A 24,579-nucleotide genomic window follows, 5' to 3' on the forward strand; every position below is an offset into this window, starting at 1 on the left:
AACGAATTGAGTCAGATAATGGAACTCATTTCAAAAACAGCTTAGTTGCTACCTGGGCGAGAGAACATGGCATTGAGTGGGTGTATCATATCCCCTACCATGCACCAGCTGCCGGGAAAGTTGAGCGGTGTAATGGACTGTTGAAAACCACTTTGAAGGCGTTGGGTGGAGGGACTTTCAAACACTGGGATCAACACTTAGCAAAGGCTACATGGCTAGTCAACACTAGAGGCTCTGTCAATCGAGCCGGCCCTGCCCAATCAGAACCCCTTCACACTGTAGATGGAGACAAAGTCCCTGTAATACACCTGAGAGGTATGCTAGGGAAAACAGTCTGGATCAACCCTGCCTCAGGCAAAGGCAAACCCATTCGTGGGGTTGTCTTTGCTCAAGGATCTGGTTCCACCTGGTGGGTGATGCAGGAAGATGGAGAGACACGATGTGTACCTCAAGGGGAACTTATCTCTGGGTAAACGACTCATATTACTGTATTTGTAAACACTTAATTATTTGAAAGAAAATTTAAGTTTAATGTAGAGTATCGGCATGGAAGAGAATTTAGGGGTGGATAATGTTGTAGTTTGGGATTATTATGTAAATTCTCTCCCCTGCCACTTAACTGCCCAGGCCAGCGGTTAACAAAAGAAGCAGTTAACTGTGATCGCTGGGGTGGGGGCAGGTTTGTCTCTTTTGGTTTTTTTTTTGGATATTCTCCTCAGTCTTGGCTCGGCGGAAGGGGGGAGTGGGGACTCCAAGGAGGCAGGCTGCCCTGCTGGTTACTGCTGGGGTTTTCCCTGGCTGTCTTGCCGCTGCCTACTTCGGACCACCTTTTCCTGCCGTGCTGCTGCCTGCCTTGGATTTGCTGCTGGTTGCTCGTACCTTTTCTGCTTCTTGGACGGGGAACACAGGGGGAAGAGACTGAGTCCATCTGAAAGCCCACTGCTCGTCTGTTTCGCTGGAGAGGGACTGAAACTCACTCTGCAGCCAGCCGAGCTGTGACAAGGACACTTAAGTATAACCTTTTCTCCCGGAGGAAAACCTGCTGGGTTTTGTTGTTGTTTTTTTTTTTTTTTTTTCTCTCTTATGGTGTTGGGGAAGTGGGTTGCACTAGTCTGTTTACATATATATATATATATATAGCAGTTATCCTTCTTGTATTAAAATTCCTTTTCTTAAATTTGATAAAGAGTGGTGTGATTATTGTGGAGGAGGCCCCTCCCCTGCTTGTGGGTAAAACATTTTGGTTTTTCCCCTCAAACCGAGACACCTGGAGAGCAGGGCTGGCCTTGGGGCTGCAGGAGGTGCCTGAGCTGACGATCTCCTGAGCATTCCACACACAGGGTCACTGCCCCTGACCTCCATTTCCTCCATTTCTTGCTGCAGGGCAAACATGACTGGGCTGCTCTGCTGGGCTGGGGCAGGGGCAGGGAGATGGGGGGATAAGGGAGGGGCTGGACTGGGAAGGGCCAGGGCAAGGAAAATCCCAGTGTTGATCTGAAGTTTGTGAGTGTGCAGGGTGGGGGCTCTGCAGGGCTGAGGTGCCTCCAGCCCCTGGCAGTGGTAGCAGGAGTTCAAGGAGACCCTTTTTACTTTTCTCCCTGTTTATAAATTAATAGCAGCAATCTCTAATTGATATTGTTCTCAAGCACCAGGAAGGGTCTCCTTGTCTGCTCGTTCTCTTCATAGTCTCTTTTCAGTGATGGTATCCTAACCAGAAAAGCCCCTGACAATAATTTACTTTTAAATTTTCAAGTCTTCTGTGGTTAATTAAACAGATCTCAGAAGCATATTCAAAGTGAATATCTTATTTTAAAATAAAAAAGAGCAAAAATGTCTTTTGTGGTCTGTTTATTTTTTCCTATTTATACATTAATATCAGCAATTCCTAATTGATATTGATCCTTAGAACCTCCTAATGCATTCTGAATTGATATGAAAATCAAGATCCTTTTTGTCTGACAGCCAATCAGACTTTATCCCTACTCCCCACCCACCATTCCCTCATCAGACCCCTGGGACTGAAAGCAGCCTTCTGCAAATCTGAGTTTCCTCCAGCAAAGGCTGGACCTGCAGGTTTCAGCTCCTTGGCACCAACTCCCACCTGCTTTACTGAAGGAAGAGCTGCATGAGACACAGAGGGATGTTCATTTATTGTCAGCAAACAAAACCAAAAGAAGGCACAGCTCAGTAGAAAACACAACTCATTGCTCTGCTCTGTATAAAGTCCACATTGCCTCCACTGAAGTCCACTTTCTGCAGTAGGTAGTCTTAGACCAATGGCAAACATGTTCTGTGTGAAGCACAGATCCCAAGGTCCCCCCAAACACTCCCTGCCCCAGATTCTGTCCATATTTGCTCTTTGCACACAGCCAGTCACACACTGAGGTCACAAGATCCCTCGATCCACAGAGGGAGGAAAAGAGAGAAAGTGAACAAAATGGTCTGTAGTGCAGAGCTAAATATGCACTTATCCCAAATATTCTGGAGTTACAGGAACTTTCTCAAATATCCTTTGCAACACCTGTTCAGTGGGGAAAAATCTATTTTGATGAACAGGCCCAGGGAGTGGTGGGGAATGGAGTTACATCCAATGGTGTACCCAGGGCTCAGTATTGGGGTCAGTTCAGTTAAACATCTTCATCAGTGATCTGGACGAGGGCATTGAGGGCACCCTCAGTCAATTCGCAGATGACACCAAGTCGGTAGGATTGCTGACCTGCTGGAGGGGCAGGAAGGCTCTGCAGAGGAGTCTGGACAGTCTGGACTGATGGGCCCAGGCCAGCTGGATGAGGTTCAACAAGGTCAAGTGATGGGTCCTGCCCTGGGGTCACAACCATCTTAGATTCTTGGCCATGCTCTGCAACTGATCCCCACAGCCTGTCCTGTCTCCTTTATCCCTCCATTTCCATGGATTCTGTGAGACAAGGGAGCTCTGTGCTCTGGGTATGGAATGAGGTGCCACTGGAGTGGGAACCGAAACTCCTCAGGTTTGTGTTCTTTGGGGTCCAGGAACTGGTGAGATTTAGAGCCACAGAAAGTTTTTCTTCATGGTCAAGACACAAAAATTAAACATGATACAATTGCTAAATACCACAGCTGCTTCCTCAGCTTTCCTCAGCCTCAGCAACCTGGATGACCCACGTCCTTGCTGTGCTGGTCACACAGCCCAGGGTGCTCCTGGCCTCCCTTGCTGCCAGGGCACACGGCTGCCTCCTGCCCAGCTCCTGCCCACCCACAGCTGCCTTACAGGGCTGCTCCCAGCCAGGCAGCTCCCAGCCTGTGCCATGGCCAGGGGAGGCCCCTGCAGGGGCACACACTGCCATTTGTCCTCTGGCATTGCAGGAGGTTCCTGCCAAGATGGGCTCTCCTCCTCCCTCAAGCTTTCCCTGAGCACAGAGGCCTGAGAGACCTTTCCAGTAAAGACTCAGGCAGAGAAGCCATGGAGTCCCTCAGCACCACAGCAGTGTCTGCTGGAATTAAATCCCCCTCCCCATCCCACAGCAGCCCAGCATTTCCCTCCTTCAGCCTTGGTCTCCAGTACAGCCACTGAGGCTCTTTTGGCTCCTGACTTTTCCTGCAGCCACCAACTCCAGGGGAGCTTTGCCTTTCCCACAGTCCCACGTGCACAGCTCAGGCCATGCCCAGGAATTCCTTGTCTGTGCCTGGCCTTGCTGTCACCCCCTGGCAGTGGCTCTGTGGCCTCTTTTTGCCCCACTGCCCCTCAGCTGATCCCACAGCCCCCTGTGCAGCCCCAGCCCAGGGCAGGAGCATCCAGGGTGGGGAACAGACCCTCTGATGGGATGCCCAGGCCAGTCCTTGGGCTTGGTCACACACGATGGAGAGGATAAATAATGGAAAAGAATGAATAGTGACATTTTTTTAATAACATAAAATCAGGAGGAGGAAAAAAAGTAAAATTATAAATGAGAACAGCCTTGGCCTCTCATGACATACACTATGAGCCATTGGCAAAGCAAAGCAGGGAGTCTCTGGCTGCTGCAAAGCATCCAGTCATCATTTTCCTCAGAGCATCCTTGAGCTCCTGGTTCCTCAAGCTGTAGATGAGAGGGTTCAATGTTGGAGGTACCACTGAGTACAGAACTGACACCACCAGGTCCAGGGATGGGGAGGAGACAGAAAGAGGCTTCAGGTAGGCAAATAAGACAGTGGTGAGAAAGAGGGAGACCACAACCAGGTGAGGGAGGCACATGGAAAAGGCTTTGTGCCTTCCCTGCTCAGAGGGGATCCTCAGCACAGCCCTGAAGATCTGCACATAGGAGAAAACTATGAAAATGAAGCATCCCAGAAATAGAAAACCACTAACCACAATGAGCCCGAGTTCCCTGAGGTAGGAGTTTGAGCAGGAGAGCTTGAGGATCTGGGGGATTTCACAGAAGAACTGGCCCAGGGCATTGCCCTGGCACAGGGGCAGGGAGAATGTATTGACTGTGTGCAGCAGACCATAGAGAAACACAGTGGCCCAGGCAGCTGCTGCCATGTGGGCACAAGCTCTGCTGCCCAGGAGGGTCCCGTAGTGCAGGGGTTTGCAGATGGCAACGTAGCGGTCGTAGCACATGATGGTGAGGAGGGAATACTCTGTCACAAGGAACAAAATAAGCAAGAAGACCTGGGCAACACATCCTGCATAGGAGATGGTCCTGGTGCCCCAGAGGGAGTTGTGCATGGCTTTGGGGACAGTGGTGCAGATGGAGCCCAGGTCTGTGAGGGACAGGTTGAGCAGGAAGAAGTGCATGGGGGTGTGCAGGTGGTGGTTACAGGCTATGGTGCTGATGATGAGGCCGTTGCCAAGGAGGGCAGCCAGGGAGATGCCCAGGAAGAGCCAGAAGTGCAGGAGCTGCAGCTGCCGCGTGTCTGCCAATGGCAGGAGGAGGAAGTGGCTGATGGAGCTGCTGTTGGACATTTGCTGTCTCTGGGTATTGGCACCTGTCCAAGCAGAAAAAGCAGTAAGTAGCTACTGTAGAAGTCTCTGAAAAAACAAACTATGCCTGTCCTCATGTAAACCCTTTAAATCACCTCTTCTCACTCTGAAGAATTCTTTGGGTGGTCATTTTAGAACTTCTGGAGAGGCCTGGCTCAGAAAGCTCTAAGGATTAACGAGCTCTGCTGATTTTCTGCAGGAATCAGTTGTACTCTACAACAGCAGATAAATAAATAGGAACTGGGAGTGATGTTTTTTTAAACTCATTCATGGCACTAAACAGCTTCTCAGCCTTGTCACTCACAGTTCAAACGACTGCACAGCACAGCTGTGCACTCATAGTTGTTTTTTTCCTTCCAGTTGCTCCACCACAGGGAGTGGAGTTTTTAAGGCACAAATCCTTTGCATTTATACTCATGTCTAAGAGAAACCTGGCAGGTCCTGTGAATCAAAGGGATCGTCCATTCCTGCAGTGTGGGGCAGACAGTGTGTCCATCAGCCCTGCTCTCAGCTGCCCAAGGCTGTCACCTCTTTGACCTGCAGGGCAAAGGCACTCAAGTGTTCTCATGAGGAGAAGCTGCACACTGCTGAGAGCTGGTGACTTCAGTTTGCAAGTGCACATCTCCAAACTCCTCATCCTGTCTCATCCTACCCAAGGCAGATCTCAGCTCTCCCCTCCCAGCCAGGGGCACACAGGGCTCATTGCAGCTGCCTGCACACACCTTGCAGCCCCACTGCCATGGCCTCGGTGCTGAGGGGCTGTGGGGAACACAGAGCTGCAATGGCACAGCTGTGCCCTTCAGGAAGTCAGCCTGCAGCACAGCAGGATCATCCAGGGAAAGAGCTGAATGTCCCAGAGGTGTTACATCCTCAGTGGAGAGTCCTGTAGACCCATTACCTGGAGCTCCCACCTGAGTTGGAAACAAAGGCAGCATGAAGAGGAGGAGAAATGGGGAAATTGTGCCCCACTCCTCTGGAGACCCCACAGGGACAAGCAGATGGGCAAAGGGAGTTTCCCCTCATCAGGGCTCTGTGTGTCAAGGCCCCTGACCCCATGGCCTTTGAGGTAGAGGCTCTCCTGACTATTGGAGGAGATCAGGGGCTTCTTCTGGGAAAAAATCAGCAGAGTAGGAGATGGCCAGAGCTGCCCTAACTGCCCTGCCACGGCATTTCAGCAGCAACTCCCTCTCACTCCCTGCCCAGGGCTCTGCTGCCTGGAGATGTCCCTGCCAGCAGCTGCTTCCCTGTGCCCAGGGCTGTGCCCTGGCAGTGCTCCCAAAGCCCATCCCAGCCCTGGGTGCTCAGCTCTGCCCTGTAGAGCCCTCCCAGCACAGGGCAATGCCCAGAGGCAGTTCTGGCTGTGCTGGGGTTTGGAAGAAGCTCAGAAATTCATGAGAAATGGAATCTCAGTGCCTTCATATGAGAAGAAAAATAAATTGCCATCTCCATCTCCCCCCCAGACCACGAAGAGTGGAAAACTCAAAGCACAGACTCTCCCTTCAGGTTAATGCTGCCTTGATGTCTTTATTAAAGTAACCTTGGGTGATCTGGAGCTGTGAGCAGCTCTGACCCCACTGCACCCATTCACCTGCAGAAGGACCCTGCCCTGACAGGTGTCACACCTTCACCCAGATCTTATCCCTGGAGCAGCCTGGGAGATCCCCAGGAAGGCTGAGAGTGCCCCTGGCAGCAGCAGAGCCCCTGCCCTGACACTCAGTCCCCTGAATGAAGGGACCCTGCTCGGACAGAGAAGCCCTGGGCACCCCTGGCTAAGCACCCACCTTTCCACCCTTGTGCCATCCCCAGAAGAAAGATTTCATGCTGTGTCTCTCTCTGATGATGCCACAGGTTGTCCTTGCTCTGGAGCATGTCCTCCTCCACAAAAAGGAACCCTGAGAGCCATCCTGCCAAATGTGAGCTGCAGCAACATGTGTGAGCTCTGGGAGAGCCCTCCAGCACACTCCTGTATCGCCCTGAACCCAGAGACTTACTGTGTTAAGGACTGTTCAGGTGATTCCATCAGTGAACTCTCAGCATTCTGACACTCCACAAAGCCTCTCATCTGTGTCTTACTTCTCTCCTCTGCCCTGGGTGTCTGCAGGCAGTGCCCTGAGCCCTGCTGGGCTGTGCACAGGAGCTGCTCCTGGGCAGAGCTGTCTCTCTGTAGCACTGCCCGCTTGCCAGGAGCTCCCTGTGTGCCAGGAGCCCGGCCCAGCTCAGCAGCACAGCAACAGCCCCTGGGGGGAATTTCGTGCTTAATCCCTGAACACCAGGCCCTGAGTGGAACTTGAGAAAACCTCTCAAGAATAGAAAGTCTTCTTTGAACTGCAAAGTTTCTTGTAGATTTAATGGGTCCCACTGAGGGACACAATGGAGAAAATATCCCCAGCATTCAGTTAGAGCAGAAAACTGGAGGTAGTGATGGAAGGTGGGACAAGCAAAGTAAAGTTGGCTCTGATGGTGAATAAACCCAGATGTGTTTAACTAATCGAGAGGTCTAAGCCTTGACCTTGTAAAGGAAATATCACAGCCATGTCACCCAACCCCTGGGAAGGCAGATCCTGTTCCTCCCTCATTCCTCAGGGCTCTTTGTGGGGCACTGGGATGTGGGGATGTGGAGATGTGAAATGCCAGGGGCAGGATGATGGGGAGGCATCTCCCAGGCTGCTGAACAGGGACAAGGACTCATCCAGCTGGTGGCCGGTCACCAGTGGTGTTCCCCAGGGGTCAGTGTTGGGTCCAGTCCTGTTTAACATCTTTATTGATGATTTAGATGAGGGGATTGAGACCATCATCAGCAAATTTGCTGATGACCCCAAGTTGGGAGGGAGTGTCGACCTGCTGGAAGGCAGGAGGGCTCTGCAGAGGGATCTGGATAGACTTGAGAGATGGGCGGATTCCAATGGGATGAAGTTCAACAAGGCCAAGTGCCGGGTCCTGCCCTTTGGCCACAACAACCCCCTGCAGCGCTCCAGGCTGGGCACAGAGTGGCTGGAGAGCAGCCAGGCAGAGGGACCTGGGGGTACTAATTGACAGGAAGCTCAACAGGAGCCAACAGTGTGCCCAGGGGGCCAAGAAGGCCAATGGGATCCTGTCCTGTATCAAAAATAGCGTGACCAGCAGGACCAGGGCAGTGACCCTTCCCCTGTACTCTGCATTGGTGATACCACACCTTGAGTGTTGTGTTCAGTTCTGGGCCCCTCAGTTCAGGAAAGCTCTTGAGGGGCTGGAGTGGGTGTACAGAAGAGCAACAAGGCTGGAGAAGGGACTGGAGCACAAGTGCTGTGGGGAGAGGCTGAGGGAGCTCAGGTTGTTTAGCCTGGAGAAGAGGAGGCTCAGAGGTGACCTCAGCACTGTCTGGAACTATCAGAAGGGAAGTTCTGGCCAGGTGGGGGTTGGTTTCTTCTCCCAGGCACTCAGCAGTAGGACAAGGGGGCACGATGGGCTCAAGCTCTGTCAGGGCAAATTTAACTTGGAGATCAGAAAAAATCTTTATAGAGAGAGTGCTCAGGCATTGGAATGGGCTCCCCTGAGAGGTGGTGGATTCACCATCCCTGGAGATTTTTCAAGTGAGATTGGACATGGCACTGAGTGCCATGATCTGGTAAAGGGACTGGAGTTGGACCAAGGGTTCGACCTGATGATCTCGGAGGTCCTTTCCAACCCAATCGAATCTATTATTCTTTGGTTAATGAGGGTCTGGGGCTGCAAGGCTCACTTGTCTCCTCATGCCATCAGTGGCACACACAGCAGCCATGGCCAAAGTCCTGCACAAGTTGGCTCTGGCAGGGCCTTTCAGCTTCTGCACATCCCTGTCTCCTCTCCAGCCCAGGCTGTCCTACAGTGTCCAAGCCCTGCCCCTTTCCCTGCAGACTGTCGTTCATCCCCCGGCTGCCCCAGGTCGCTGGCACCTTCCTGCACTGCCATCTCTACCTCCTCCCTGCCTCTTCCTTGGAATACAAAGCCTTGGGCTGATCCAGACTTTTTCTGGGGGCTGTGTTGCACCACAGCACTGCTTTTGGAGAGAAACGCCTTTCTCCCCATGTTTAGTTTGTTTCTCCCCAGGTGCCCTTGGTGGCATTATTTTCTGTCCTGTTGTTTCTGCTACTAAAAAAAAGCTCCCCCATCTCTGAACCCACCCTTCAAGCACTCCTGTGGTTCTCCTCTACTGTCCTCCATCTCCACATCACTGGGCCCTTGTTTCTCAGCATCTGTATACAGGTCATTGCTTGAGGTCCCCACATTCCTTCCTTGGAGATCTCTGGTCCCTCTCCAAGGTGTGTAGCCATGTGGAGTGGTTTTAGCCAGGCCTCTAATTGGCAGGCTCAGAGAATCTATGTGGATTGGGAGACAGCTCTCACCTGACTGGATATCCAAGGAAGTATTTCATACCAGATGACACAAACTTAAGATATGTGTACAGCAGTGGGAGGTGTTAGGTCAGTTCCATCACGGCTGCACTAAGAGGAGGACGTCTGGCAGCTCCTCTACTATGCCAGGCCCTGCTCCGGCTGCTGCTGCTTGTATTTTGTTTGAGTTCAGGGAAGTGGAAATATTTTGTTGTTATCCTTTCTCTTTCTGGCAGGGTGTCTTTTAGAGAGCTTATAAATCTGGAGTAATGGGCTTTGTATTAACTGGGGAGTGAGAAGTTATTTCTTGTTATACGTAACTTGTGTAAGTGTGTGTTATATTGTAGTTTTCTCTTACTTTTCTCTTTTCCATATAAATACATGTAGTTAGTTTCAGCATAAACCTGGGTTTGAGGGGGTTTTTTTCTTCCTCTCCCTCTTCTTTCTTTCCCTTGGCTGGCTGGGGGAAGGCGGAACCCTTTGACTCTGTCCTGGACGGCTGGTGTTTTACCAGCTCAACCCAGGACAGATGGGGAGGGGGATTTAATTCCAGCAGACACTGCTGTGGTGCTGAGAGACTCCGTGGCTTCTCTGCCTGAGTCTTTACTGGAAAGGTCTCTCAGGCCTCTGTGCTCAGGGAAAGCTTGAGGGAGGAGGAGAGCCCATCTTGGCAGGAACCTCCTGCAATGCCAGAGGACAAATGGCAGTGTGTGCCCCTGCAGGGGCCTCCCCTGGCCATGGCACAGGCTGGGAGCTGCCTGGCTGGGAGCAGCCCTGTAAGGCAGCTGTGGGTGGGCAGGAGCTGGGCAGGAGGCAGCCGTGTGCCCTGGCAGCAAGGGAGGCCAGGAGCACCCTGGGCTGTGTGACCAGCACAGCAAGGACGTGGGTCATCCAGGTTGCTGAGGCTGAGGAAAGCTGAGGAAACTGCTGTGGTGTTTAGAAATTGTATCATGTTTAATTTTTGTGTCTTCACAATGAAGAGCAAATTTCTTTGGCTCTAAGTCTCATGGATTCCTGACCTCCCAAAGATCACAACCCTGATGAGTTGTGATTCCCACTCCAGTGGCACTTGGACCTCATTCCATGCCCAGAGGACAGGGCTCCCTTGTCCTCGGAAATGATAGGTTAAGGACACAGGACAGGCTGTGGGGATCAGTTGCAGGACATGCAGGGATTTGGGGTGGTTGTGACCCCAGTACAGAACTAAGCACTTGACCTTGTTGAATTTCATCCTACTGGCCTGGGCCCATCCATCCAGCCTGTCCAGGCTCCTTTGCAGAGTCTTCCTGCCCTCCAGCAGATCAGCAATCCCACCCACTCTGGTGTCATCTGTGAACTGACTGAGGGTGCACTCAATGCCTTTGTCCAGATCACTGATAAAGATGTTTAACTGAACTGACCCCAGGACTGAACCCTGGGAACACCCCTGGATGTAACTCCATTCCCAACCACTCCCTGGGCCGGTCCATCCAGGCAGATTTTTACCCAGTAAACAGATACTGCAGAGGATGTTTGATAAGGATCCTGTAACTCCAGAATATTTGGGATAAGTGCATATTAACTCTGCACAATAGACCATTTTGTTCACTTTCTCTCTTTTCCTCCCTCTATGGTCCAAGGGATCTTGTGACCTCAGTGTGTGACTCACTGTGTGCAAAGAGCAAATATGGACAGAATCTGGGGCAGGGAGTGTTTGGGGGGTCCTGGGGATCTGGGCTTGACCCAGAACGTGCTTTCCTTTGGTCTAAGACCACCTGCTGCAGGAAGTGGACTTCAGTGGAGTCAATGTGGACTTTATACAGAGCAGAGCAATGAGTTGTGTTTTTTACTGAGCTGTCCTTCTTTGTCTTTTGCAGCTCTTTCTCCAGTAAAGCAGGTGGAAGTTGGTGCCAAAGAGCTGAAACCTGCAGGTCCAGCCTTTAGTGGAGGAAGCTCAGATTTGCACAAGGCTGCTTTGAGTCCCGGGCATTTGATGAGGGAAATGGTGGGGTGGGGAGTAGGGATAAAGTCTGATTGACTGTCAGACATAAAGGATCTTGATTTTTGTATCTATTTAGACTGCATTAGGAGGTGCTTGGGATCAATATCAATTGAGGATTGTTGATATTAATGTATAAATAGGAAAAAATAAACAGGACACGAAAGATTTTTTTTCTCTTTTTTATTTTAATATAAGATATTCACTTTGAATATGCTTCTGAGATCTGTTTAATTGACCACAGAAGACTTGAAAATTTAAAAGTAAATTGTTCTCAGGGGCTTGTCTGGTTAGGATGCCATCACTGCAAAGAGGCCACGGAGGGAATGAGCAGACAAGGAGACCATCCCTGGTATAGGGGGAGCCCCTTATACCGAGCTGGGCTGTGGACTGATGGTCAGAAGAGCTCAGGCACAGCAGTCATCAGAAGGCTTGATCAGAAGGCTCACAACTTAGGGATCTTATTCAAGGTAGATTAACAGACAGTTCTCATAGCTCATAGTAGAAGCAGTTAGTTCCTATTAGTTCCTATGACATCACCTCACATCCTGGTAGATCTAGATCTGACTCACTGTCAGGCAGTAATAACCACACCTTTTATGCATTCTCACATCTAACAAGCTATCACATAATTGGTTAACCAATTCACCTTGCATACACCACAGCCTCTCATTGGTCACAAGCCACCACACATACTCCAGGGAGCTCTGTTCTCTTTCAGGTAGAACTCCAAACAGCTTTCCTTAAGGGATGCACTTACACTCACCCCCACACCCTGGTGCTTGGGAACAATATCAATTAGAGATTGCTACTACCAGTGTGTAAACAGAGAAAAAAGTAAAAAGGAAGAAAATATATCTTTCTTAATTTTTCCTGTCACTTCAAGAAACTCCCTTTGAATACACTTCTGAAATCTGTGTAATTAAGCACAAAAAGTTGAAGACTTAATGGTAAATTATTCCCAGAGGCTTTTCTTGTTGGAGTGTTTTGCATGTTAATGAGCCCTCTGGCACTGAATTCCTGAACTGAAGATCTGAAGGCTGAGCCAGCCTTTAGAAAAGTAAAATTCATCAGCAAACCTCCAGGTTCCTGAGGATGTCAGCAAGCCCCACTCAGGCCAGCCCTGAGAAGAGACCCTGAGGGAATGAGCAGACAAGGAGACCCTCCCTGGGGCCTGGGGAAGCAGCAACTCAGAGTCACTGGTACAGGTGGAAAATGGACGCTGGAGTGTGGCTGTGAAAGCCCTGGATGAGCTTTGCCAAGCAGGACAGCCAAGCCCTGCCACCCATCCCCTGGGAATGGGGCTCTGTTCCCTCACAAGATGCTCATGGCTCTCCAGGGAGAGAGTGAGGGGTGTGGAATGGGGAGTGCAGAAGAGCAGTAGGACACCTCCAGAGCTCTGTGGGGTGGGTGAGGAGGCAACAAGCCCTGGGGCTGTAAGGAACTGGTGTCTTCTCATGGTTGTCAAGAACAAGCTCAGGAAACTGCCCTGTTGCAGAAAAACCCAGTGACCAGCCAAAGTGTGGGAGAGCAGGAGGGGGCACAGCAGTGTCCCTTCCACAGCCAGGCATCAGGGACACACCTGAAGGACCAGCAGAGCAGGGTCTGGGCTGTGTCTTTGCTGGACACCCTGGGCAAGGGGCCCCAGGGCAGCTGTCACATCTCAGCCCCTGCAAACACCATTCCCAGCACTGGCCTCTCACCCACCCTGGACAGGTTGTTTGTCCCTCCAAGGGGACACCAAATGAGCAGCTCACAAGGCCACACTGCCATTGTACAGAGGAGACTTCAGCAAGCACAGGGTGTGTGTGGGGGGAGATGAACCCAAGTGTCATGTGAAAGGGAGGAGGGAGACAGAAATGCAAAGATTTCTAGTTTTAATTAAAAGTATTAATTAAAAGTTATTAGCTGTAAGCAGTTCCAGACAATCAAATCCTTATGTCCCCAACACTGTCTGTTGACTTAACGGACACCCCACAGGTTGAAAGGGGTTCTGACCTCTGATATGAAGCCACACTTCAGCCAGGGAGAGAATTGTTAGCAATAAGTGCCTCCAGAAACATGAGAGCCTTATGAAAGCAACACTGCCTAAGCACACGGCCAGCACACAGGTTGGAAGGACTTCTATCCCCTGCTATTGAGGCAACACTTAATAGCAACAAAAGAAAAGAACCTTTCTCGTGATAGCTCCCGAAATAACATTTATTAATACAGGTACGTGACAAAGACTATATGGGTTACTTAGTCGGTGACAACATTCAGCTTCAGGATTGTACAAAATACCCCCCAAAGACACCGGCACAACACACATTTCAAGGGCCACCCCAGCACTGTCCCACTCCCATAGCAAACTTAACAGAAGATTACTAAACAGAAACACAACAGTTCAACACCACCACTAAACACACTCAATAACCCAAAAGAAAAGCAACAGGGAAAATAGAGCCCCTTCCCATTAACACACATACACCCAGTGAGCTATAGCAAATTATAATTAATAAGGTATAAGAAAATAAAGTAAGAATTCAGTTGCTTACCCCTGCAATGTTGATGGAATCAGGAAGACAGGGTAGCTCTTAGGTTGCCCTCCCAGAGGTGGAAAATTTCTCTCCCCCAGTTGCAGTTAAACTGCCCTTCTTTTTATATCTTTTTTTTCTTCACCAGGTGATTGTGTGACTGATAGTCAATCTGTTGGGGGTGTTGGTGGTGATGCAGATGCCTGAGGGGGTGTCTGGGTTTAGCCTTGTTCTTTTACCAACCCTGGACTGCCCTTCTCCCAAAGTCTTCCCAGCAAAGGGAAAAAAATGAAAAGAAAAGCAAGAACTCAAAAGAAACTGAACTGCATTAAAACAGAAATTATATTTTCTAACATCTACAACCATGTATGCAATTTGTACACACTATTTGGGGGCCCTCCCCCAGGTGAAAAGGGAAGACTGAACGGGTAACAAGGAATAAGGAGGGACAAAACCAAACCAAAGCAAAGGAAACAGACAAATACAATCAAAAGCTTTAAGAAAGGAGGAGAACAGGCAATGATACAATCTCACCATGTCCTGGGCTAGGAAACCAACTGAAACAAGGGACCCTCCAGGTTCCTCCTGCTCCTCCAAGCTTTGCTGGAAGAAGCAAGACTAAACCTCCTTCTATCTCCCCTCCTCCTCTGTTACCTGGAAAACACCTGTGGAATACTTATGTAATATCCACTTCCTTAGTTACTGCTGGTTACTGAGGAAGCTGTGGATCAAACCCAGGACAGGTGGGGTGGGCCCTTGAGCAGTCATAGAAGATATCTCAAAGGAAGGCCAAGTTATTTCTTAACACTCCATCCTTTGTTAATCTTATCAGTTTGCCTTGTTTTGTCTTCTGCGGGGAGCACCCCCCAGAGGGGCCTGAGGCATCTCCCTCAACCCATCAGGCCTTATCAGCTCATCACTCCACAGATGGTTGTCTGGATATCTCAAACTTGGGATCTTGGATGCTCAGGGAGGTGTCCAATGAGAGGGAGGTGCTGGTACAGCTCCTGCAGCCCAGGAAACCCCAAAGGGCCTCACTCAGCAGTGCTGTTTGTAGACTCATCTACTGGCTTTAGTCATCTGCCAATCTCCTCCCTGTCCACAATCCAAGATAGTAATTACTGGAATGTTTCAGAAGTCCAGTAATCATAATACTTTTCAACTTAAAATGTGATTCCAGCAAGGAATGTTCGAGGCCTAAAAAGGGAGAACTGACTCTCTCTCATTTTCCTCCTGTGTTAATCAACAGCATGAACAAGAAGGGGAAAACTGATCTAAAAAGTAGCTTATGAAAACAAAGAGCATGAATGTCATTGTGCCACAATAGGAGATTTCAGGCACTGGGGGGAACAAAATCTCGCAAAAAGTGGTCCAGTTTGTTAGAGGCACAAAATGTATCTGGGAAAGAAGGAGATGATGACTGTAGGTGACACATATTCCCTGAGCCAACAGCAGCCCCATGCTAAGGCTGCTCCCAAAACCAGTATGGGGCAGGTCATGAGAGAAGGAGGAAGATGTTTTTCTGAAGGTTGGGAAAATTCCCCATTCCAGCTAGGGAAAACTTCATTGGCAATATCTGGTTGTCCTAGTCCCCTTTCCATGGAAAGTTTATGTCCTCCTGTCCCCTGTCCCCTGCTTGGACCCCTGTGACTGAGAGTGTTTGTTTCTGTTTGGTGCTCATTGAAGCTGTGCAGGCAGCTCAGAGGGGTGACCCAGGCAGGTGTGTGTGCCTCTGGCTGCATCCCACTGCCCAGCTGTGCTCTGTGCTCTGGGAAAGGGCAGGAATGTCATCTGCTGGAGGGCAAAGCCACTCCTGCCTGCAGAGCCCTTTCTGCCTGCACAGGGGAAATGCTGCCCAGCCAGGGCTGCTTTCCTGCTGGGCAGAGAAAGGGACAGGCCAGAAGGCAGGGCAGGGGCATGTAGCTGACAGGGGCATTTGCAGTCAACCAGAAGGGGCAGTTAGGAGAAATCTCACTGGGATAGTGGAGGTTGTTTCAGAAGTCACATCCAGCATGTGCTGGGGTTTAATCTGGTGCCCACACATGACCTGGGCACATGCCCTGCTGACACACAGGGCTATTCAGAGACACAAGTCCTTCCCTTGCACACACAGACAGTTCATTGCAGCAGGTGAAGTGTCTCCCTGGGATCCTGCTGCCACTGCCAGAGCCTGGAGGTACCTCAGCCCTGTGGAATTCTTTGCATTTGCTCTCCCACTTGGACCCACCAGAGTCAGCAGTGGTTGTTGGTGTTTGAAGGCCTCAATATTTATATTGCACTGCAGGTCAAGTCTCGTGAATTCTGAGAGGCAAAGAGATGGTCCCTTAATGCAGAGAGAAGAGCTGCTCTGCCCACCAGTGCTGTTCTCAGCTCCCCTAAGAGAGGACCTGAGAAGAGCAAACTGTGGAAATAAACACGCCTAATTTGAAAGATCTTCCCTTCCTATTTTTTCTCCTCCATTTTATTTTGTTTTCTTTTGAGTGTATTACATGAAAAATTAGTTTCATGGCACCTGTGACCCTGTGCTCCTGTGTCTGACACAACCATTGACAACACCAAACTTCAAATACTCATCTGCTTTGTGAAACAGGAGCTGACAGATAAGCTGCTCACTGGCCTGGAAATACATGACTAGCAATCCCTCACTGTGTAACTAGAAAAGCCCAGTCCAAGGTCCATATGGCAGACCCTTCCACAGACTGCCTTGAAGTGTGTGGAGCTTCTCCTGTGGCACAGAGGCGGCTCTTCATGGTCACTGCCCAGGGGTTAAGGGAAGGAGAGAGATCTGCCCTCTTTAGTTTTGTGGTGAGTTACATCAATTTCTGCTTAATGATTATTTCTTTTTTCTGGCTCTGATACAACTGCTTTAAAATCATTGCTTTGATACAGTGAACTGCACTATTTTATGCTATAATATGCTCTACTGGTATGTTTTTAACTTTCCCAGTGCAGTAAATAATTCTGATTAAGATCTTTCATCTGTTCACTTGTCTCTTGTTTTGTCTGTTCATTTGTCACAATAAACAATTGATTTCACGTATCTGATGTGTCATCATTAAAACCTGCAGGAGAAAGTGATTCAATCAAACCTCTATAATTCCTTAAATTGGAACCACAGAGTAAACCTGAGGTTCACATTGTATCCTGTCACACGCAGGCTCCTCTCTGAGGAGCAGTTCAGAAAGCAAGGGGGTCCTTTCTGCACCTCACAGCTCTAAGAAGATGCCTTCTCTAATAAGCTTTGTTTAAACCTTCCATATTTTCTGTGACCCCATGAGGTTCTACAGAGTCCCCAGACTCCTTTGGTTCCATGGCCTTCCACAGTGTAGCAATGGTCCCTTCATTCCATGAGTTTCCATGATGCCTTAAGATTCTTTTCATCCCACGAGGCCCCGTAGTGTCAAAATGGACCCTTCATTGCATGAGGTTCAGCAGTGACACAGTGCTGGTTTCAGCTTTTTTTGGCTTTGTATTTGGAAATAGAATGAGAAAGAAATAATGTCACCAAGGGCAGTGAGAGAGGTCCAGACTGGAAACAGGGAGAAAGGAATTTCTTTCTAAGGTCAGAGCTGTGGTGAAACACATCCCCCAGAAGGAGCCTGGATCAGCCCAAGGCTTTATGGAAGAGCCAGGGAGGAGGGAGAGATGTCAGTGCAGGAAGGTGCCAGCCAGGTGGGGCAGTCAGGGGGATGACAACAGCCTGCAGGGAAAGGGGCAGGGCATGGACACTGTAGGACAGTCTGGGCTGGAGAGGAGACAGGGATGAGCAGAAGCTGAAAGGCCCTGACAGAGCCAACTTGTGCAGGCCTTTGGCCATGGCTGCTGTGTGTGCCCCTGATGGCATGAGGAGACAAGTGAGCCTTGCAGCCCTGGTGCCTCATTGTCTCCTTATTCCTGCTCAGCAGCGTGGGAGGTGCCACCCCATCCTCCTGGCCTTGGCATTTCACATCCCCACTTTCCAGTGCCCCAGGAAGAGCCGTGAGCAAGGAGGGTGGAAAAGGATTTTCCTTCCCAGGGGCTGGGGGCCATGACTTGACCCTTTGGAATAATGACACCCATCCATATTTACTCAACATCAGAGTCACCTTTGCCTTGCTTGTCCCCACCTGTCATCACTGCCTTCAGGTTTCTGCACTATCTGGACCTCAAAGGTGTTTTCTCCTTTGTGTCCCTCACTGGGACACATTAACAGTAAAGAAACTTTGAATTTTGAATCTAACTTTGGTTTCTCAAGAGGTTTCTGGAAACTTCTTCAGGGACTAAAGTTCAGGCACCCAGCACGAAACCCCCCCAAGGGTCATTAAATCCCTTGGGCTGTTGCTGTGCTGCTGAGCTGAGCTGGGCTCCTGGCACAGAAGGAAAAACAAGAGAAGCTTCAACCAAGAGCAGCAACCAAGAGAAGCTTCAAAGAGACAGGTCTGATGATGAGCAGGTCCTGTGCACAGCCCAGCAGGGCTCAGGGCACTGCCTGCAGCCACCGAGGGGAGAAAAACAAAGCTGAGAGAGGTTACACACAGCCTGGGGTGTGAGGAAAGTTGAGAGGAGGATCCACTGGAAGAGGAACCTTTCCAGGCTTTCACATGGTAAGTGCATGAAGGGCAATGTATGTGCACTTTGTGGAAAGATCTCCCAACGCTGCACATCCCACAGCCTGGGGGGTCTCTTATGTGGGATATCACAGTGTCTCTGTTGCTGAAGATGAGGATGTGCTGCAAAGCACCATCCCAGGGACATCCCAGCAGGGTTCCCTTCTCCCAGGGATGGCTGCAGGGTTTGAATCCAGGCTGTGCCACCCAGGCTGCCTCAAAGTGTCCTGCAGAGCAGGGTCCTGCAGCCCAGCGTGCTGTGCCAGGGCAGGAGCTCTGCCACCTGCCACGGGCAGCTCTCAGCTGGCCTGGGGAGCTCCCTCAGTGCTGGGGGAGAGGTTGTGGGTGGAAACAGCAAATCCTGACAGGGCAGGGCAGGGCAGGGCAGATTTCTTCTGCTGTCAAGTCAGAGTTTCATGGGTCAGGGCTCCTCACAGAACCTGAGCACCTCAGAATATTTTCCAGGGGATACTTCAAGGAGAAGGTCAAAGGAAGGATTTCTATCAAGCTCTCAAGTCACATACCTGGCGGTTTGAGTTCCAGAGGCAACTCTGAGCTGCTGCACAGGGGCTGAGAACAACTACCTGGCACTGTTGTTTGGGGGGTGGCAAAGCTGGCTCAGGGTGATGCTGCCCTGAGTGCCCAGTGAGCTCTACCCTGGCCTGTCCCATCTGGATCCTCACTTTGGATTTTCTTGTTTCTCACCTTGCCTGTGTTACTGAGGTTGTTTCCTCCTTCTCTCAGTCAGGCTCACTGGGGATGGGAGTTCAAGCTACAGAGTCAAACACTCATCCTGTCATTCATCCCAGGCAGGTCAGTCCATGGGAATGAGACATTCCAATTTTCCTCTGACCTGTCCTTGTCTGGGCAGTGAAGTCTGTGTGCCTTGAGAACGAGGTGTTTTTCCCTGAATAAAACTCCATTGTTAGGACACTTGCCTCTCTTCTGAGGTGTCCCTCCAAGTTGGCAGCTGCCCTCAAGAATGCAAATTATCCTCATATCCCAATTATGCAGGCTGAAAGCCCCAGTGCAGTGGGGCAGATGCTGTGCTGAGGAAATGCTGTTGGGTTGCTGAGATGAGCCACATGGGTCCTTGGGACCTTGAGCCAGGCTGAGACATTTAGTGGTCTGTGATGGATCCATCTGATCGTATGTCTGTTGGCATTTCAGAGAGAAATGGGAGTCTAACCAGTCTTTCTCTGAGGAAGGTGTCCAGGGCAGCTGGAACAAGACAGAAGGACAGAGCAGCTCCCCCTACTCTGCACTAAGCCACAGACAATCCTCCTGCCTGGCAGGACCAGCTTTGCTCTCCATGAAAGGAGCAGAAATGCTGAGGGGTTGTGACATAGGGTTGATGAGGGAAGTCAGAAACAAAACACCCAAAACTCTGACACTGCCTTCTGGAATTCCAGTTCTTCTCAGAAACTGGGAGTGCAGCAGGTGACAAGCACTTTTGCATTAGGAGCAGTTTCATCTGACACAGCTGAACACCAGGACAGGCCCTGCCCCCACCATGCCCATGACCCACCGGAGCAGAGCAGGGCTGAGTCCTCACAGACAGTGGGCAAAGGGTCTGCTCCTCATGGAAAATGTAGTGAGCACCAAGCAGGGCTCCAGGCATGGAGCTGAATCAGTTTCCTGAAAGAGTGGTGGGTGTGTGCAGGAGGGAGAGGGCTATTGGGTAGTGGGTTTGATTTTTCTCAAAGACATCTGCCCATACTTGACACTGTTGTTTTCCTCCTTGGACAGTGCTCCACATTCATAGACAGCAAATGTCCAACAGCAGCTCCATCAGTCACTTCCTCCTCCTGCCATTGGCAGACACACGGCAGCTGCAGCTCCTGCACTTGTGGCTCTTCCTGGGCATCTCCCTGGCTGCCCTCCTGGGCAACGGCCTCATCATCAGCGCCGTAGCCTCTGACCACCACCTGCACACCCCCATGCACTTCTTCCTGCTCAACCTGTCCCTCACAAACCTGGGCTCCATCTGCACCACTGTCCCCAAAGCCATGCACAACTCCCTCTGGGACACCAGGGACATCTCCTATGCAGGATGTGTTGCCCAGGTCTTCTTGCTTCTCTTCTTCCTTGTGACAGAGTTTTCCCTCCTCACCATCATGTGCTACGACCGCTACGTTGCCATCTGCAAACCCCTGCACTACGGGACCCTCCTGGGCAGCAGAGCTTGTGCCCACATGGCAGCAGCTGCCTGGGCCAGTGGCTTTCTTTATGGTTTCCTGCACACAGTCAATACATTTTCCCTGCCCCTGTGCCAGGGCAATGCCCTGAGTCAGTTCTTCTGTGAAATCCCCCACATCCTCAAGCTCTCCTGCTCACACTCCTACCTCAGGGAACTTGGGCTTATTGTAGTTAGTGTCTGTTTAGTTTTTGGTTGTTTCATTTTCATTGTTTTCTCCTATGTGCAGATCTTCAGGGCTGTGCTGAGGATCCCCTCAAAGCAGGGACAGCACAAAGCCTTTTCCACTTGCCTTCCTCACCTGGCTGTGGTCTCCCTGTTTGTCAGCACATCATTTTTTGCCTACATGAAGCCTCTCTCCATCTCTTCCCCATCCCTGGATCTGGCCCTGTCAGTTCTGTACTCAGTGGTGCCTCCAACACTGAACCCCCTCATCTACAGTCTGAGGAACCAGGAGCTCAAGGATGCCCTGAGGAAAATGATGACTGGATGCTTTGCAGCAGCAATAACCTTCTGGTTTTCTTCTGTATAGTGTTCGTAGTAAAACTCATGAAAGGGTCCTCTTGCATTCCCAGGTTTTTCTTGGTGGCCCATGGGTTCCTTTTGCCAGAATGTTGTCCTCAATGAAATAAATTATTTTACTAATGTACTCATCTAATTCCATGTCTATTTCATTAATTTGACTCGTTAAATCTCTAATGAAGTAATTGTGCCATCTCTATATTTAAACAAAATAAACTCTCTTGCAGTACCCTTGCTCCTCTGGCATTTTTCCTTTGAGGCTTTCAGGGAGCTACTTGGCAGTTTCAGCTGTGCAGAGAAGAGTCCCAGCACAGCAGCACTGACAGGGAGCACCAGCACTGACAGGAAACACCAGCACTGACAGGAAACACCAGCACTGCCAGGGAGCACCAGCACTGACAGGAAACACCAGCACTGACAGGGAGCACCAGCACTGACAGGAAACACCAGCACTGACAGGAAACACCAGCACTGACAGGGAGCACCAGCACTGACAGGGAGCACCAGCACTGACAGGGAGCACCAGCACTGACGGGAAACACCAGCACTGCCAGGGAGCACCAGCACTGAGAGGAAACACCAGCACTGACAGGGAGCACCAGCACTGACAGGGAGCACCAGCACTGACAGGAAACACCAGCACTGACAGGGAGCACCAGCACTGCCAGGGAGCACCAGCACTGAGAGGAAACACCAGCACTGACAGGGAGCACCAGCACTGACAGGGAGCACCAGCACTGGGCCTTTTCTGAACTGGTCTCTTTGCACTTGGACACTCTCCTGCAGAGCCCCTGTGTTGGACTCAGGCCTTGGTCCTCTGCCAGCTGGGACACAGACCTGCTGCATGTTCATCCTGGGATCACAGGCAGGGACAGGCCATGGGCACTGCTGGGACACAGCTGGGCTCCACAACAGCAGCTCCATCAGGAAAGGGGTTCTCCTTAGCCCAAGACATGAAGTCTTGGGGCTTTTTGCAAAGTCACTCACAAGAACATGCCAAGGGATAGACTCTATAGAGGTTCCTTGTTTTGCTTGTTCTCCAGGGGCTCATTGTGCTGAGATCAGGGTCCCAGTCTGGCCTTCAAGGGACTGACATCAGCTTCAGGTTCTACATGTGTGTGGGCAGTGCCCAAGCAGGTGGAGAATGGTCTGTGATTAATGTTTCTGTGGCTATAGAGAATGTGACAGAGCTGGTTGCAGGTGAATGTTTAACTGAACCAACTTGGGAGCTGCCAGGAGAACACAGGGGACCTGCAGGGACAGTGTGTGCCAGGGATCAGCAATAAATGGAGCCCAGTGAGCACAGGCCTGTCCAGGGTCATGTCACCCAGAGATAATACTCTAACTATGGGTGTGAGCCAAGAAGCAGAACCCTGTAACTGCAGGGGCTACAGCAGGCACAGGGAAAATGATCTGCTGAGTGTTCCATGTTACCCTCAGTGAACACACTACTACTACCCATGTTAACAGTACTGGCAATAAAAGATGGAACTATAACAAATAAACCCCACAAGAGGAACACGTGGTGCACAACACCATTGCTCCACTGCTCACCCCTCAGTGCCCAATGCCCAGCCCAGCCCAGGCAGAGCTCAGCCCTTCCTGACCAACCCCCCATTAACACCCTGAGCACGGCCCTCCATCAAAGGGAACATCCCTTGGGCCAGTTGGGCTCAGCTGTCCTGGCCCTGCTCCCTCCCACCTTCCTGTGACCCTGAGGAGATCATTGGAGGCCACGATTGCACAAACATCTCACAGTCTCAGTGTGGAAAGAAAAACCTAAAATACCTTGAAAACCATGAAGGATCTTGAAGCAATAAAGAGCCCTTCTCAGTGCCAATACTGACAAAGCTTCTCAAGGGACTAAATAAAGCAGATCACTGGGGGCCATGATTGCACAAACCCCTGACAGACTCCAAGTCAAAAACAAAACACAAAGCACTTGGAAAAACCTGTCATCCCTTGGAGCCCTGACAGCCTCCCCAGGGACTGGTCCCAGCAGATCCTTGGAGGCCACCATTGCAGGGAGGCAAAGGCTCTGAGTAGCAGCTCAGGTGCTGAGCAAAGCCTGGCTTGGCTGGAGGCAGCAGAAAGGCCCAGCCCTGACCCCCAGCCCCAGGGAAGGCACATCCTGTCCCTCACGCCTTGCTCAGAGCTCTGCTGGGGGCACTGGCATGGGGGGTGATGCTGAGGGAAGGACAAGGGGGTGAGAGTGCCCAGCCTTCCTGGGGCTGTGCCAGGAGGCCACGAGGCCCCAGAGCCTCAGCACAACAGGTCTGCTCACAGCCCTTGGTGGCACAGATGATGCTGTGCCCAAGGGGACAAAGACTTGGGATCTCTTGCATTCTGGCCCAGTCACTTGATGTCCCTCTGTGAATGAACAAACCACCTCTGAGAGGTGCTGGGAATGGTCATTTGGAGGGGCTGGTCTGTGATGAGTGTCCTGGAGCACCTTGAGCAGGTGTCCAGAAAACAAGGCCAGTCTGGGCCAGTCTCAATGTGAGGCTTTTCCCACTTCTCCCGTGCTAACTCAGCTCAGCCTTTAATACAGAACACTTCTCACATCATCCTGCCACTCCACACATCCAGAGGGTTCTGCACTCCTGTGCCTTGATGCCATCAGTGTGCACTGTGCACCAGTGTCTACTAAAGCTTTACACCTCTGTGCCAGGCCATTGAATCCACACAGTCCAGTGTGCCTGGTCATCCCTTTCCTCCTCCTGGCCAAAGGCAGGGACCCGCTATTCCTGTTTCTCCCCAGAGGATTCCCTGTCTGACCTCTGTGATGCCAGACCAGCAGTCCCCTCACCAGGATCAACAGAGGTGGTTTCAGTCCTTTTACATCTGGGAGATCCCTGATTGTCTTCTTGTGCCTCTGCAGCAACTACATGAACATCCTTCTTGGGTGACCCCTTCTCACAAGTTTCTTCCCTCTCACTTCACCTCCATGGGCTCCCAGCTCAAAGGTGGGTTCACCTTCCCACTTCCTCATGTCTCCCCCAGTTACACAAAAAGAACCAGAGTTCACCACGTGGCCTGTGCTTGGGGCTCCTTTTCCCTCTGGCTGGGCCAGGAGGGAAATGATCTCCTGGGGTGCCCCTGAGAGCTGGGGTGCTGGCCTGTGGGGATGAGGAATGGCCAGAGTTTCTCCCACATTTCTGATCCAGGAGGATGCCACCTCTACAGCTGGTGTATCCATCTGGGGGGAATACAATGCTGCCAGGCTGCTGGAATATGATGCAGGGGCTCTTTGAACCACTTTCCTCCACATGGCCATTGTGCAAGGAACATCCTCTGAGTCTTTAAGGCATTATTACCTTTTAGGTCACTATAGATGATTTCCAGCACTGCTAATTCTATCAAGTGCTGGATACCTTCATCTGCATTGCTCCACTTTCTTGGGGAGTTCACAAAATATCCTTTAAAGGGATCTCTGGCCCTCACACTTGAGAAGAACTGTCTCTAGAGACTGCAACCCAAATTTCTCTTCCT

General features: G+C 50.7%; 2 protein-coding genes across 2 annotated transcripts; one reads left to right on the forward strand and one right to left on the reverse strand.

The window, feature by feature from the left end:
* Positions 1-3,955: 3,955 nt before the first annotated feature.
* Positions 3,956-4,921, reverse strand: LOC139684028 (olfactory receptor 14A16-like). Its single transcript, XM_071579638.1, has one exon. It carries the CDS (start codon positions 4,919-4,921, stop codon positions 3,956-3,958), a length of 966 nt encoding a protein of 321 aa, XP_071435739.1.
* A 15,219-nt stretch (positions 4,922-20,140) lies between these two features.
* Positions 20,141-23,979, forward strand: LOC139684071 (olfactory receptor 14A16-like). The gene is made up of 3 exons (XM_071579673.1): positions 20,141-21,054; positions 22,392-22,462; positions 23,969-23,979. Exons 1-3 carry the CDS (start codon positions 20,141-20,143, stop codon positions 23,977-23,979), a joined length of 996 nt encoding a protein of 331 aa, XP_071435774.1.
* Positions 23,980-24,579: the final 600 nt, after the last annotated feature.

The sequence above is a fragment of the Pithys albifrons genome, chromosome 31, assembly GCF_047495875.1.
Source record: "Pithys albifrons albifrons isolate INPA30051 chromosome 31, PitAlb_v1, whole genome shotgun sequence".
NCBI lineage: Eukaryota > Metazoa > Chordata > Aves > Passeriformes > Thamnophilidae > Pithys > Pithys albifrons.

Coding starts and splice junctions, on each gene's coding strand:
- LOC139684028 (XM_071579638.1), bottom strand. CDS start 4,921: ATGTCCAACAGCAGCTCCATCAGCCACTTCCTCCTCCTGCCATTGGCA.
- LOC139684071 (XM_071579673.1), top strand. CDS start 20,141: ATGTCCAACAGCAGCTCCATCAGTCACTTCCTCCTCCTGCCATTGGCA. Junction 21,055..22,391: donor CTGAGGAAAATGATGACTGG/ATGCTTTGCAGC, acceptor CCCAGTGAGCAC/AGGCCTGTCCAGGGTCATGT.